Source organism: Protobothrops mucrosquamatus, unplaced genomic scaffold, assembly GCF_001527695.2.
Source record: "Protobothrops mucrosquamatus isolate PMUCROS unplaced genomic scaffold, P.Mucros_1.0 scaffold613, whole genome shotgun sequence".
In the NCBI taxonomy this organism is placed as follows: domain Eukaryota; kingdom Metazoa; phylum Chordata; class Lepidosauria; order Squamata; family Viperidae; genus Protobothrops; species Protobothrops mucrosquamatus.
In genome coordinates, this window is record NW_015386910.1 from 486,651 (window position 1) to 502,706 (window position 16,056).

At 40.3% G+C, this 16,056-nt stretch overlaps 1 protein-coding gene across 1 annotated transcript in view; it reads left to right on the top strand.

Annotated features, from left to right (window-relative positions):
• GLI2 (GLI family zinc finger 2) overlaps nt 1-16,056 on the top strand; it is a 204,943-nt gene that overhangs the window by 175,150 nt on the left and 13,737 nt on the right. Inside the window, exons 7-10 of the mRNA XM_015817638.1 lie at nt 1,088-1,289; nt 3,871-4,084; nt 5,634-5,747; nt 11,344-11,475. Coding sequence (XP_015673124.1) covers nt 1,088-1,289; nt 3,871-4,084; nt 5,634-5,747; nt 11,344-11,475 — 662 coding nt within the window. The remainder of the gene's footprint in view (nt 1-1,087; nt 1,290-3,870; nt 4,085-5,633; nt 5,748-11,343; nt 11,476-16,056) is intronic.

The window sequence follows — 16,056 nt, forward strand, 5'->3', positions numbered from 1 at the left end:
CAGGAATAGCCAACACCCCAGAAGATAAGCTGAGGGTCCAAAAAGATCTTGACAGACTTGAACAATGGGCCCTATCCAACAAAATGAAATTTAATGTGGAGAAAACTAGGTTTTACACCTGGACAGGGAAAATCAAAGGTACAAGTACAGATTAGGTGAAACATGGCTCAAAAACAGTAACTGTGAGAGAGAGCTTGGAGTCCTAGTGGACAATCTCTTAAATATGAGCCAGCAGTGTGAGGCAGGAGCCAAAAAGGCTAATACCATCCTTGGTTGTATAAACAGAGGCATAGAATCAAAATTACATGAAGTATTAGTACCGCTTTATAAATCCTTAGTAAGACCATACCTGGTGATTAAGGGCCTGGAGACAAAAACATATGAAGAATGGTTGCAAGATTTGGGAGTGGCCAGTCTAGAGGGAAAAAAAAGACTGGGGGGACGTGATAGCAGTATTCCAGTATTTGAGAGTCTGCCACAGGAAGAAGGGGGTCAATTTATTTTCTAAATGACCAGAAGGCAGGACAAGAAACAATGGATGGAAACTAATCAAGGAGAGAAGCAACCTGGAATTAAGGAGAAACTTTCTGACAGTGAGGATAATTAACCAGTGGAACAGCTTGCCTTCAGAAGTTGTAGGTGCTTCATTTCTGGAGGCTTTTAAGAAAAGACTGGACAGACACCTATCTGAAATGGTATAGGGTCTCCTACTTGAGCAGGGGGTTGGAATAGAAGAACTCCAAGGTCCCTTCCAGATCTGTTGTGATTGATTGCAGACCACCCTAGCAGGATACCTTGGAAATGTTCCCATTTCATAGCATGGATAGAAATAGATAGTAGCATTCTGTTCTTCTCTTTCTGTCATTCAAGATCAGGAGTCACTTGTGGTCACTACTGTAATAACAACTGAGGTTATCATCCTGAATGCCCAAAGACATTTATTCTTGCTGACCATATATAAACATCACTCAAACTGTAAATTTAAAATTACTTTGTGTTGTGTTGAAATATTTGTTTTAAAAAGATTTAAAACCAACTTCTTTTACTCTGGAACCATGCTATCTCTCCTTATTTTCATTTCACACAGTGTCAAGATTCTCCAGCCCAAGAGTAACCCCCAGACTCAGCAGGAAGCGAGCGCTTTCTATATCCCCCTTGTCTGATGCCAGCATTGATCTCCAGACCATGATCCGGACTTCACCCAATTCCCTGGTCGCTTATATCAATAATTCCAGAAGTAGTTCTGCCGCTAGTGGCTCTTATGGCCATCTATCAGCAGGGGCAATAAGGTAAGGGAAGATGAAATACCTCAGGCAATGAAATTCTCAACTTTTCAGTTTCTGGCACAATCCTTATCTACAGCAGAGATGGGTAATTCATTTTCCCCAGGGGCCAAACTGGGACTCTTGTGGAGAGCTGAACCAATGGGTGCATAGGCATGCACATGAGCACATACACATACTGTATTGGGGAAAAAATAAGAATTGCCTTCAAAATAAAAGCAATGCAATTGTATTGCATGCATGACCTAGGAGGGACCAGCCTACCAGGCCTTCAATGGCCTTAAGAGTCTACTGCAGAGGTCCCAACCTTTTGGGCACCAGGGACCAGTTTTGTGGAGAGAGATTTTTCTGCGGACCGGAAAATGTGTGGTTTTGTGTGCTGCCTGCATCCTGCCTATGGGGCTTTGCTTGTTTATGCGGACCGGTTGCTGGCATGCCACGGCCTGGGGGTTGGGAACCCCTGGTCTACTGCACCACTGGCAGGCCAAGGAGGGACCTACGGTATCTACCTGCCTTCCAAAGTGCAAGAGGGGCTGGCCTGCCAGGCTTGCAAAAGCACTTAACTTCCCCCTCAGTGGTACTTCTAGCAGAAAAGCCCTATTTAATTTTGGATCAGGACAACCAAGGGACCAGATGTGGCCCAGGAGCTATAAAATGCCCATGTCTTCTCTACAGTTAAAGCAACAGGCCCAGAATAAACATTTTCATTCTCTCACATTCAGTGGACCATATTTGTCTGGTTATTTTAAAAATGGAACTTGTGCAGATGTCTTGTTTGCAAACTGATCCCAAAGGCTTTTACTAGTAAACGGCAACGCCCCCCCCCCCCAAGCTTTTGGGCACAAGGGACCGATTCTGTGGAGGGAGGTTTTTCCGCAGACTGGAGGGGGTGTAGTTTTACATGCTGCCTCCATCCCACGGTTGGGGCTTCACTTGTTTGCGCGGCCCAGTTTCCGGTGTGCCACGGCCCAGTGCCGGTCCACGGACCGGAGGTTGGAGACCCCTGGTATACAGAGATGAAGCTATTCTCTGATTTCAGAAACCTAGAGAGGTATGGTCTTTTTCCATTAAATTGAAAGTGAGTACGTCTCAAGTGGATTATTTTATATGCTTCAGAAACTGCATCTCTGACAATTATAAACAAGTATTTAAAGTTTGTACCTATTTACCCAATTTATCAACAACTGAGCAATGTTATTTAAATTATTTTCTCTGATTATAAATGATTATAAATTAGATGAACCACTAATAAAAAAAATAATTAAAATGAGACCCTTCCTGGTGGTATGAGTAAATATTCTTTTTAAGCACCAGCACATTCTTGTACTTCGTTTGGTAGATTTAAAGGTTTTACATGTCCATTAATCCAATTTATAATTTATAGTAAGCAGTAATTTCCACATGTATAATTCGTCCCTTGAAGGATCCAAATAGCAGAAGCAGCAGGCCATTGAATGCCAGGAAACTGTAGTAAACAGTACACAATATCTCAATAGAAATACTGGCCTTGAATGATACATGGCTCCAAAAAATCTCTAGCGCCCATCAACAGTGATCTTCTGATAATCTTGGACTGACTATGTGTAATTCATGGTCAGCAAAGAGATAATATGCACCTGACAAAGGTTAGGTCCAGTGAGCTTTATCAGTCTCAGAAAACAAAACAAAAGAAGCACAAAGTCAAGGGAAATTGCCTTAAGGGGATTCCTTGGAAAAAACAGAATGCACCAAAAAATATATGTAATAATCTAAAGTTATTGTTCATTAGGGATCCATCTGGGTTAGTTCTGCCTTTTTTTGCAAACAAAGATTTTAAGATTCAGAAGCAAGACAGATGCGTGGGACAACCTGCTGCCTTGAGGAGGAGGAAGTAGCCCAGCCAGGCTGACTTCAGCTCAGCAACTGCCCTTACCAAACTTCAGAAATTTGTTGTAATTGTTTTTTTTTTTNTATACATCTCTCTATATAAATATATACATATATTCCCCTATATAATACAATCTCAAGCTTATTTCTCTACATATTAACATATAATTTTATATACCACAAACTTAAACTTTAACTCAAAACCCGAACAGTTCTTCTTGACTCATACCAGCAGTAAAATTTGTCCCAGATTCCAAAATAGTCCGTTTCCGTCTTGTCCTTTCGTTCCATAGTTAGCCTGTCCATGTCCGGACATGATAAAAAATTTTGTAGAATCTCTTCTTCAGTAGGAATTTCTTTGTTTCTCCAATTTTGTGCATAGGTCAGTCTGGCGGCCGTGAAGATGTGTAGCATTAGGTAGAGTGTCCCTTTATCATATTTTTGTATAGTAATACCAAGTAGGAAGAGTTCTGGTTTTAGTTCTACCTCTGTTGTTAAATATTTCTTCTAACCATTTTTGAACCTTGTTCCCAAAAACACGGGCTTTCGGGCACTCCCACCACATATGATAATATGTCCCTCTTGCCAAATTACATTTCCAACATGTAGGGGAAATATTGGGGGCCATTTTAGCTAGTCTTGTGGGCGGGTAGTGCCAGAAATTTGTTGTAATTGTTAAAGGCTCCGCCGATCCAGTTTTGTCTTTCTTCCTTCTCTCCAGTCCTGCCTTTACCTTCCCTCATCCGATCAACCCAGTGACATACCAACAAATTCTGAACCAGCAAAGAGGCCTGAGCTCAGCATTTGGACATACCCCTCCTTTTCTACAGCCATCTCCAACTTTCCCTGCCCGGCAGCATGTGGCTGTCATCTCGGTCAACTCCTCTCCTGCTCAGATCAGCAACAGCAGCAACTGCATCACTGAGTCCAACCAGGTAGGATTCCCAACAGCTTCTGGCAGGGTTTCAGGTGGCTTTGTTGAAAGCACTGTCACATAGCCCAGGTGAGTCTCTTAGAATTAATCTTATCAATTGTCCTGTCACTTTCAGTCATCACAACCCTGGCTTTTCGTGTTAAATTGTTGGCATCCCAAGTCTTCCCAGTTCTGGTCCCCTTCATACCATGCTCTGTCTTACCCTTGGCCAACTGTGCCTCGGTGCTCGTGCTTCTCCAGCAGTGAATGCTGATGAACTGCAGTGATCTGCCATGAAAATGAACTGGTACGCAGATTACCAAGCAGCTGCATTGCTACAAGATTAACTTAATATGTGTATTTGCCCTTCATCAGATAGCATTCTGATGACAAGGGTGCCTTTTAGTTGGCAAGTGAGGGCTAAAGGTATCTATTTGGAATTAATACAGCTATTTGTCTCCAATGTGCAGATGAATCAGTTAAAGTAAACTGAAGTTCTCAGCTTAGGTGAAATCCGTACGGTTAGTCCAATTTATATTGAAGCAACTAGTTCAAGTAATTGTGTTTCTGTGTGGATGTTCATCAGAGGTGGGATGTGAAAAATAACATTGCAAAATGTTTGCTATCCAAAGGGCTTCTTTTTAATGGATATGAAGATTTATTCCTCAGTAGAAGGTTTATCCTTTTTTTTCTAAAAAAAGAAAAGAAAAAGGGTAGGGTAGGGTAGGCAAGGCAGGTTGTAAAAAGCTCCATCAATCCAGTTTTGTCTTTCTTCCTTCTCTCCAGTCCTGCCTTGCCTGGGTTCCATCCCAAAAAGGTGCCAGAACTCCGTTCTGGGCGTTCTATGAGAAAAAAAGCCCTGATCCTGAACCATAAACTAGAGCAGGGGTCTTCAGACTTGGCTCTTTTATGACTTATGGACTTCAACTCTCAGAATTCCTGAGTCAGCATGGCTGGTTCAAGAATTCTGGGTATTGAAGTCCACAATTCACAAAAGAGCCAAGGTTGCCTACCCCTGAACTAGGGGAACACAACATACGTTGGCCAAATTTGGCATTTGGTTGTGATGTTTTGTGCTGAAACTCCAAAATGGGTGGACCTAGATAATATTTTATTTGATTTCATAAACAATTCACAGGATTGTTGCTGACATGAATAATAATTTTCCTTTACTGGTGTGTTAAAATGTAATTTTTTTCAGCAGCATTGGGGAACTCTGAGGGCCAGACCCAAGATCTTAAGTGACCCCCTCTGATCCTGGGGCTGCAAGCTCCCTTACAAAACAATGACATGGCTTGTCCATCATAGACCAACAATAATATTGTCCATTACAAGGAATATTTCGCTCAGCATAATGGCATTTGAAAAATGCAGGCAGGCTTTAAAAGAGGAAACCCCCTCCCCATTTTTTTCTTTTCCTGGATTAATTTTCATCTTGATGAACAACAGCTGCTTATCAGTCATCTGGAAATAACTGATTTCAGTCAATTTCAATGCTGCAATACTGCATTTACTTAAGCACGTCGATCATGACCATTTAACTCATCCCCATTTTATTTTTGCCTTACTAGAACAAGCAAAGCAGTGAATCGGCTGTTAGCAGCACAGTCAATCCGGTAATTAATAAACGCAGTAAAGTCAAGACTGAAACAGAGATTCTACCACCAGCTTCTCCACCGACTCAGGTAACTCTTAAAGGACAGAGTATATTCAGTGCTTGGACTGATTGGCTAGAATTTTGTAACCCTCAACTATTTGGGAAAATTGTGAATTTGTAGTAAGGAAGAAGGTAGCAACTTCAAATGTGTGATGTTCATTGTCTTCGAAATGCACTAAGTTATGGAGCCATACTGGAATTGGGAAATAGTTCTTGCTGGCTGACAAGCAATATGTCTTTCCTTTGCTGTTTCACCTAAAATTATTCAAAATTGTTTACTGCGAAGATCGGTGTCATACAAACTACATTCTTTTTCTGTATTAAATAGGCACGCTCTCTCTAGTCAGTGAGTGTTCAGGGTTGCAGTCTCAAGAACTTCAGGTACAGTTTTATTCTGAGTATGGGAATCAGTGATCTTAATTAAACAAATTTGCAAGTCACATCCTGAATAGAAAGCACTTTGAAAGTTGCATAGGCTGGAATGACAAAATGTATCAATGGAAATGTTTCGGGATCGGTGATCTCCTCCTGCACATCTCAGCGTGATTGCAGATTTCTATGAGTGATTGGGAAGGAACACTTTGGGAGTCCTTGGATCATGGCATTTTTTTTTTCAACAGACATGTCATACTGCCTCTAGGCAACTGAAAAAAAGATGTTTGATACTTCGGACTCGCCAAGCAAGTGATAATGGTATCAAGAGAGCAAAGATAGATGACAAGAAGAACTTGTGTCACAATAGGAAGCTCCCAATAAAAGACTTGCTCCTCTCCAGGAAGCAATTGCTGAGAGCAGCATCCTTTACCCCAGTGACACAGTATTTGACACCCAGAAAGGCCCACCAGTTTTCGTGTCCTTATCAGAACTGCTGAGTTCCAGGCTGCTTAATGGCTGACACACTCTCTGACGGTTCTTTATCACAATTGTAAACTATTGGGAGTGCTCTAGGCACTTCATTTTCATGAAATATGAGGCGTGCTATTGTCAAGCCAACAGAAGAGTTTATGACAAATTTCTCTTTCGGTTCCAGTTCAGAAGCGGGTTTTGGCATGATGCATGGGGACAGCAACATGTGCAATCATCAGGGGGCTGGTAAAATTGATGAAGATAGCATATCTAGGAAAGATAAACATGCTGTAGTCAGCATGATTAGGGCAAAAAGACATCTCTCTAGAGCATTTGGTTTGGGAACAGCTCGGCATACAAAGACAACAAACAACACAGGAACTGAAACAACAATCCCTCTTTACTCCCAGCTTAATCAAATCGGATAGATGCTCTATGCCAAGAGATGGGAAAAGACGATTTCCTCTCTCCCGGGAAAAAGAGTTTGTAAAGGAATGTAAGGGGCATCTAAGTGGCAGTCATTCCATCTGCCAGTGGAGATCCTGATTCTGATATTTGGCATCTGTAGCCAAGCAGGGATTTCTTCACACATTTTTACATTTAGAACTCTCCTTGAAAATATTTTACACGTGTGCCATAATATTTCCATGTGACAAATACATATTTGCACGCATATACATGTTTCATAAAAGCAGTACAATTTGCTTAAATTCCTTTTGTGTGTGCCTTTGGCCATAAACTGAGTGTGGCATTATGTAATGTAGGCCTAAGTTGATTTCAGGTGAATTCAACTTTTAAGAAGTGTAGAATCACAGCCTCAGATGGTTGCCTGCCTTGCAAACAGCAACACAAAAGCATAATCCAGGGAATGTGTGTCTTCTATCAACTCCAAAGGTCACACTTGGATTTCTGCAGCATGTCAGGGGCACTGTTTCAAAATATTAGTATTGTTGTACTCCTGGTAATCTTGTTCCTTAGAAGCTACTATGCCCTTAGAACAGAAAGCTAGGTGTAAAAAGATGGCAAGCCTTGCAGCAGTGCATTCTCATCAATAGCCCAGTTACGCTCTAAAACTATTGACCCTTTTGAATAATACAAAATTAGAACACTCTTTAGTGGGAGAAAGGGGGTGACACATGTTAAAAAAATAAGGACAGGGCCTCCATCACAGTCACTATCTTGATGTTTTTGACATGTCCTCCTACAGGCATTCTTGGTCCATTAATACTGGACAATATTGACCCTTCCCAATACATTACAATGTGTACTTGCTAGTCCTTGACTGACTGTTTATCTCTATGCTATCCTAACTTATCAAAATTTAGGGTGGTTTATAAAAATGATTTATAGAAGTAGTCTGGGGTTTCCCCAGCATTTTATAATAAGCAATCAACAGTGGGTGTTTTTGACTAATTACACCAATCTCACTGCCTCACAGCCTTTAAAGAATTATATAAAATTCAGAGTTGTGACTAGAAATCACCGTGAGGACCTAAAGAATAAAATAATAAAACAAGTCTTTTATTGATTCAGTTTGACTGTTAATGAACAGTTAATGAACAAAGTGTTGCACCTAGAGGCAATTCCCAGCAAGTCCTGAAAACCAATGGATATGAAAGAATCGGATGCCAAGTAGAGCGTTGGATGCTTTTGTATCAATGTATTTGAAGCTCTGTACGGGCACAATAAAAATAAAAGCAGCATTGTAAGGACACTGGAAAATTTAGAATTAAAGACTGCATTATGCTTAACTTTTTCATCAGAATTGGAAAACAGCCTAGTCTAGAAGAGTCATCTTTTTACTGCATCTTTAATAAAACTGATCTTTCTGAGGAGAATCTTTTTTTTTTTTAAGCAGTTTGAATTATCAGTTGTTTTAAATTCAGGCTTGAGAAATGAAGACTAAAAGATTGTCATGAATCCTCCACAGTTCAATAGTTTTAGTATAGACTTTATGTTATTTTTACTTTTGATTGGGAGCTGCCCTCAACTGGTTATAAGATGGCCATGGTTACATAAATATTTTAAATAAATAAATTATAATTAACCGCAAAGCTGGACAAACTTCTGTCAGATTTCTTTTAAACATAGGTGGGCAGCCTGCAGTTGGGAGCTGAAACACACTCACATGCCCGCCCAGCAGTGACACCCATTCCCATCTCCCCCCCCCCCTTCTCTCTCTTTCATCCCACTCCTTTCAGCAATCTTGAGCAGGATTATGGGAGCAAACAGGAAACCCTGGAATGTTTCTCTAAGGACCTCCTGAAGGTGGTGGTTGCTGGCCTGTGCAACTCCTTTTGTTGGTTCAGGGTCCCATGCAGCATCCAGGTCACAGCCTGCCTAAGCATCAAATTCATAGTTTCTGTCACCCCTTTTTATTGATGCTGGACGACCCATCAGAGTGTGATCTATCAGCTCAGTCCTCCCAAAAAGCATATGCACCATACGCTTGTGTTTATGTTTAAAGTGTTTATTGAAAATTGCACTGATTTCTTTTGCTCAATTCCATGAAATATTGAAGCGATGCTTTTTCTCCTTTTGCTTTTTCTGGGGAACACTGGAGCTCTGTTTCAGATATAAGCACATGGTTTTCATATTGTGCTTTTCATTCTCTTCAACTGAGCATCCTACACTCTATTATCTAACATATCTTTATCTTTGTATTATACACTTTATAGGAGATCGTATTTAATCAGTTCTCAATAGGATCACCCTCCTCCTGTAAGGTTTGCAGGCTGAAGGTGGATCTTGAGAATTAGGGCCCATGTGATTTATTTAAGCTGCAGGATCTTTCACTAGATTTGGCTGATATCTCAGCTATGACCTCTTGCAAATCGGCATAGTCTGGTTATGCTTATCTTTAGGGCTGTCTCTGGAACTTCAGCTGAAGCCAGACTTTATCCATTTTCTTATCTATAGATTTCTGGGTTAGATCCCTTTTCTTATGATCTCCCAACATACCAATGAAGGGAGGGGTTTGAACTTATTTTATTTGAGGTATGAGATATGAAGTAGCCACTGGGTCTTTCTCTTTTCATGAAGAATGGAAATATCCTCCATGTTCACTGCATCAAAGGCTCATTGTAAGAGACTTCTCCTTCAGCAACATGTTCTGGATTATCATGTGGTCACCTGATCATGTGAAAAGCTTAAAAATAATGCTAAACAAGGTTAGGCATGTAACTTTGCTCCTGCTTCTCCAGTCTTCTCACATTCATGTCAAGCAGAGCTGTTCATAAAGTTCTGATAACCAAAAAGTGTAATTACTTTGGTGTTCTAGGACAGTTCCCCAACCTTTTCAGCTTTGTGGGGGTGGAAGAGGGGATGGTTCCACATCAGCACCTGGCAAGTGTGTGCACAGCTCCATTGCCCACAGTTCACTCAAATGGAATGCACACGCACTCACCACTTCCACGGCCCAGTTCCAAACAGCTCACGGCCCAATAGTGGGCCACAGCCCGGGGAATGGGGACCCCTGTTCTAGGATGGCCTGGAGAAAAACTCTGCTCTGCTAAGAGCAGGAAGGGTATTTTAACAATTCAAGAAAAAGGAAGTGAAGGCCCCCATACTTTATTCAGCATACAAGGTGACCACCTTGTATGCTGAATAAAGTACGTCCACTGTTCTTGCTATAGTGCCATGGGTGTCAACGCTGCAAGGAATTTGGCTGAAGCCATTTCTACTTCGTTTTCAGTTGCCACAATATGGGAGGGGGGATGTGTGCTTTTAAGGTTAGACAAAGCAATAAATTGTCCCGTGGGAACCAAGGTCATTGCTGCCTGGGTTTTGGTGGGCTGAGCCTTCGTTAGAGAATGTGATTTATGACAGGATGCTGGGGGTGGGAAGTTCAACTTTGCAACATTGTAACCTTTGGGAGGGAACTTTAGTCTTGGTTTCACTTTTGATCGTGGGGATACTTTGTAGCCAATAAATATGTTCTTTAAGGAAACTTTCTGCCTTGGAGTTCTATTTTTACTGATCTCATCTATCGGAACCATGACATTGGGTTTTTAAGAGGAAGCCAGGCCCTGGCTAGATTTGACTTGATTTTTGCATTTGTGCCATCGTGGATTCTGTTGGGAGCAAAACATCCATGATTTTCCCCCAGTAGAAGCAGAGGCAGAATTCTTATACATCCTACATTCCTCCCTGTTTGCTTGAGTGCCTTTTAAAGCAGTAAATGGCTTATGATTTAAATCTTTAAAGGAGCCTCTTCTTGCATGCCTGCTAAATGTCTTTGGCCAGTGGTCCTCACTTTCCCTTCCCTGTTAAGAAATACTACTCCAGGGAATGTCCTGGTTCCAAGTTTGTACACAAAGCAACCCATTTTTAAAAAAACAACTTACCTGTGCTATTTTAAATCATTTCTATTAGCTTCGATCCTTTACGGTTTCTGACTTTGCAGTACCTAGCTCTTGTCTTGTACATAATATTTGTTCCTTATGTTTTGTTAACAAAAATGCATGATAAAAGCCACATCAATTTTTGAGAGCAAAATGAGTTTTGAGAAAATCAAATAGAAAAATAAAATGGCTGTTGAACACCCAGGCTGAAGATGTGTCTTTAATACAAAGCGGAATATCTGTTCACATTTTCAACCAACTGGCCAGCATATGGTGCTTGTCTCTTCATGCAAGTATATTTCAGTGCAGGTCTTCTTAAGCAGATCAGGAATGCTCTCTTCCTTCACACAATAGCACCTGCTAGCTAATCTATGGGTGACTGAGGATTTCAGGCAAAGTCAGTCCATCTTACTTAAAACGTTTTATATCTTACAGGAACTTCTGACAGACTTGAAAGAAGAACTTGATAAGGACGAATGCAAGCAGGAGCCTGATGTTATTTATGAGACCAACTGTCACTGGGAAGGTTGTACAAAGGAGTACGATACGCAGGAGCAACTGGTCCATGTAAGTGTTCTTAGGAAAGAGACGTAAGCCCTTGGACTGAGGATTTAGTCTCCCATCATATCGTGAGTTGCATAGTCATAATTCAAACTACAAAGCTTTAAAAATGATCCAACTGAGCATAGGTAAACCTTGCCAAGTGAAGTCAAATGTTCAGAAGAATGTAGCTGCAGGAAAGTCTTTGATAGTTTTCCATTTTTCCCAGCAACCAGCTTGTAAGAATAACTGTTGCCACACGCAGCCTTCTTGGATCAATACTGATCTGTTGTTGGACTTTATTGTAATCTGCAAACCTTGGTGGACTAATTATTGAGTGATCCAGTCTTGTGCTGATTGTGCAATGAAGAGATACAATGAAGAGACAAGCAGGACTACTTCTGCTTGACACTCTGCTCTCCTGGCACTCACAGTCATGTTCACTTCCTTGTCCTACCTAACAGGTGAGCATGTCCCAAGAGTCGTTATGATAGTACAGGTGATAATACCTTCCCATTGAAACTGGGCTTCTGCTAGGTCCTGCTATCCCTGCTCATGCTGTCTTATATTTTTCTAGAGGGAAAATATTAGGTAATTCTGAGTGATGACTGCCTTAGTATGAGGTGCCCTTCTGAATTAATCACCAAGTAGCTTTCTTTATTAGACTGGTATCTCACCTTTTTTCTGGAACCTCAAAATGTTGTTCATTGTAATGGTATTCTTGCGATATTTTGTGAAGTAAAAAATAATGCATTTTTCCCAATAGCAGTTCATAAGACATTCTAGAATCATCCAAAGAGCCAGTTTGATGTAGTGGCTGGAACTCAGGAGACAGTGAGTTCTGGTTCCACCTTAGGGACGAAGCCAGCTGGGTGACTTTAGGCCATCCACTCTCTTTCAGCCCTAAGAAGCAGAGAAGAGCAATCTGCTTCTGAAACTTTGCCAAGAAAACTACAGAATGAATCTTCAGCAGTCACCAAGAGTCAAAAACAGTCTCGAAGATACACACAAAAAAGGTCATCTAGTGTTGTCCAGAATTGAAATAGTGAGGATAGGCTTTTAAAAATTTCTTTATTGGTCTGGGATCATAAAACCATTTTTTTTAAAAAAAAAAATCATTTCAACAATGACTAGGCGATGATATGAACACGGTAAGGCACTAGTGAGGAAATGACTTAGCCCTTAAAGATAGGCCCTGTTTAAGAAATCAAAATCCTGCATGCTAAAACTACTTTTACAATAAGATTACAGTAACATAATCTTGGAAGTCTGAATGGACCCTGCCCCATGCAGACACCCACCTATCTTCATGAGAAGCAGGGAAGGTTTTGTCTGCAATGTTTACTCAGATTACAATTTTGTCCCAAACTCAGATTTCTTTTATCTGAATGTTGTCTTGGTTATGGGTCTTCCTCCCGTTCCTCAATGAGCATTCCTTCTGCTCATTACAATGGTCTATGAACTCTTCCTCATGATCACATTAAGGTGTATCCCTCCAATCACTGCAAAGGCAAAATAATATGTGGAGATTGCATTACTTCACTGGCTGATGCCACTGTAGTGATGCTATGTGATCCACTTCAACTCAGATGCCATTGATTCAGCACACTGCTCGGCCATAACATTTGTTGGATGCCTTTGGGCTTCAGACTTAATACTAAACCCATGAGCCTCATGCATAGCCTCTGTAGCCAGCTATAATGAAGCCTTAAAGGTGACTTGAGTCATGATATCATGACCCACACAAAGTAATTATATATTACAACATGACACCTGAGGCAGATATGTATGTTGCATTACTTGTATCATGATGCTTGTGTTCTCATTTGCTCCCACCTTGTAGGTATTCCTCTCCATTCATTCCTCCTCCTTCCTTCAATACAATAAATAAAATTACTTAAAAATTACTTTTGCTTTTAATTCTCAACAAACCAGTTCATCATTGTTTGTGCAAATGGGTTTTTTCCTATTTAAATGCAATAGTAAATGCATTTGCCCAAAACTGTTAATATAAACAACTTCTGATAGGCAAAAAAAAGTCATACCATGGCTTGCCATTATATCAAAAATGACTCATTATTTTCCATCAAACAAATTATGAGGAAGTAATGAGATAATCCTACTTTAAAAGAATGTTGTTCTAAATTCTACAGATAAAAGGAAAGGGTTTTTTTTAGCCAGTCTAAAATAGGAGGGGTTTTGCAAAACTCTGAAGAGCAAAAATCAATTGAAGAATAATCAGGAGAGCCCTGAGCCAGGGAAGACATGCTGCTGCAAAGTATTAGACAGAAATGCATATGAAGAATTAGAAAGATAACATGAGATTGTGTGCTGTATGCAGTTTATTGAAGGAAGTTTTGCTTTCACATGAATGCTTCTCCTCAAAAGTATGCAGGCTCGTCTCAGTTGAGTGCCCCTAGGGATGCAGTGCACATGTTAAATCTCAGTGTTAAATGGAAAAGAAATCCAGATTCTAAGAAGCCCTTCAGGTATTGCATTTTAAGACTTTGTATCTAGAAACAGTTATATGGTTGTGAAATGGTTTGTTTCATATTCTTTGAGATATGGATAATTATATGTAATTACATTTTTTCTGAAATGTAGTAATAAAAATCGACCTTAAAACAAAGAGTTAATACTTTAGTTTAAACTCTTTAGCAATTTAATATTTGAGTAAAATTAGAGTTACCAGGTTTGAGCTACAAGCACGAAGAAAATTACTAGATGCCAGAAAAGTTATATGAGTCTCTTGGCTGTCATCTAGTGATCTCCTATACTTTTGCAACCGTAGAACTGGGGTCCCCTGAAATCTTACAGGCCTGAGGATGCTTTGTGTTTAAAAATACATAACATAGGACTTATCCTTCTGCCATCCACTTATTTTGTTACAAGTGGTTTAGGAATTTTTCAATAATTATTTAACCTGGGGTCATTTTCAACAACACATCACTAGGTGGAGGCTGTGGACAAGCAGAGGTAATGTCAATTCATGAAGTGGAACTGGTCTTACTGTCTAGTCCAGAGGTAGGCAACCTTGGCTCTTTTATGACTCTTGGACTTCAACTCCCAGCATGGCTGGCTCAGGAATTCTGGGAGTTGAAGTCCACGAGTCATAAAAGAGCCAAGGTTGCCTACCTCTGGTCTAGTCCCATATCTCCACACTCTGTACTAGCAACCTTTGCGGTTCTAAGGATTCAGTCAGGTCAATTTCACTGTGTGACTATCATCACAGAAGACCAACCCTTTCTATGGCAGAATTACATGGTGCCCACATATGATTCTGCAGTACTCTCTTCATTTTTCTTAATAGCTGTATGTACATTACGCATTTTCCACTTTGATACTTCATTATTTGTCGTGAATTTTTCTGAAGCAACATTAGAATTCTGTTTGATATGAATGCAAGAAATCTCAGTACCCCATCAAAAACCTACAGATCTCTTCAAGCAATGAAGCGCCTATTAAACCAGCATATGTTGGCCTGAGCTTTTCCATGGGCAATAGCTAGAAGCCCAAAGAAGATGTTCTTATAGATCTAAGGGAATGAGCAAGCGAGGGACAACAAATAAGAACTGCCATATTATCACAATAAGGAAGAATCACAGTTTTTATGCTGTTGATTTAAATTGTTACTTATAGGCTTTCCTATTAGCAATGCTCTGTTTAGACCACATTTTAGGAATGAGTTAACTCTTACTTTCTTTATGTTGACGCAAAATGAACTTGTAACAGAGCTGAAGTTTACTCAGAGCTGTCTGCAATCTGAGACTGTCCTTAAATTGCAATCTACAAATACATAGAGCAAAAGAAGCTTGTTCTTGCATGTTGCCTGAATGACAAGTCCTGAAAAACAACAAGCTGCTTCAAAGCTCTTGTTGGAACAGCAGGCTATAAATGTGACAAACTGACCTAAATAATTGGGGATTGTATATTTCATTTGAAAAGAGTTCTACCATAACAGGATTAAAATTAAGAAATTCTTATGCTCTAATGTTCCTCTGACCAGGTTTTGTTGTTGCTGTGGATCTTGAAGACAACAGGTAATACTTTTGAATCCATAACACAAAGCATCTGTTGGGCAGAAGGATTTCCCTAACTAAGCGTGTATATTGATATATTTTGAAATATCTGGCACTGCCTTTTGAAGCAAGTCCTCTGAGCAGATTGCAAGTTTAAAATAGAACATTTTTTTTTCTTTTTGTGTGCCTTCAAGTCTGGACCAACCAGTCCCTGATGTTTTCTTGTCAAGGTTTTTCAGAAGTGAAAAAAGAAGTACTGGCTTTCTGCCTAAGGTCGGACTAGAACTCATGGTCTCCCAGTTTCTAGCCTGATGCCTTAAGCGCTACAACACACTGGTTCTCGAAAGAGAAAAACTGCAGGGATTTGTCCAGGCAGTCACCAGGAGTCAACATTGACTGAAGGCACCGAAAAGAAAAAAGACACAAATTACACTTAACTAAGGCCATTTATCAGAACAACTGCATCCATAATACAGTGGCAGGATCCTATTCATCTAAGAGCGATCCAGAACTTCCAGGAAACGTGTCAAGGGGAGACTCGAGCACAATAAGATTTCCTTCCATCTTCCTGGCAGAAGTGACACGGGGG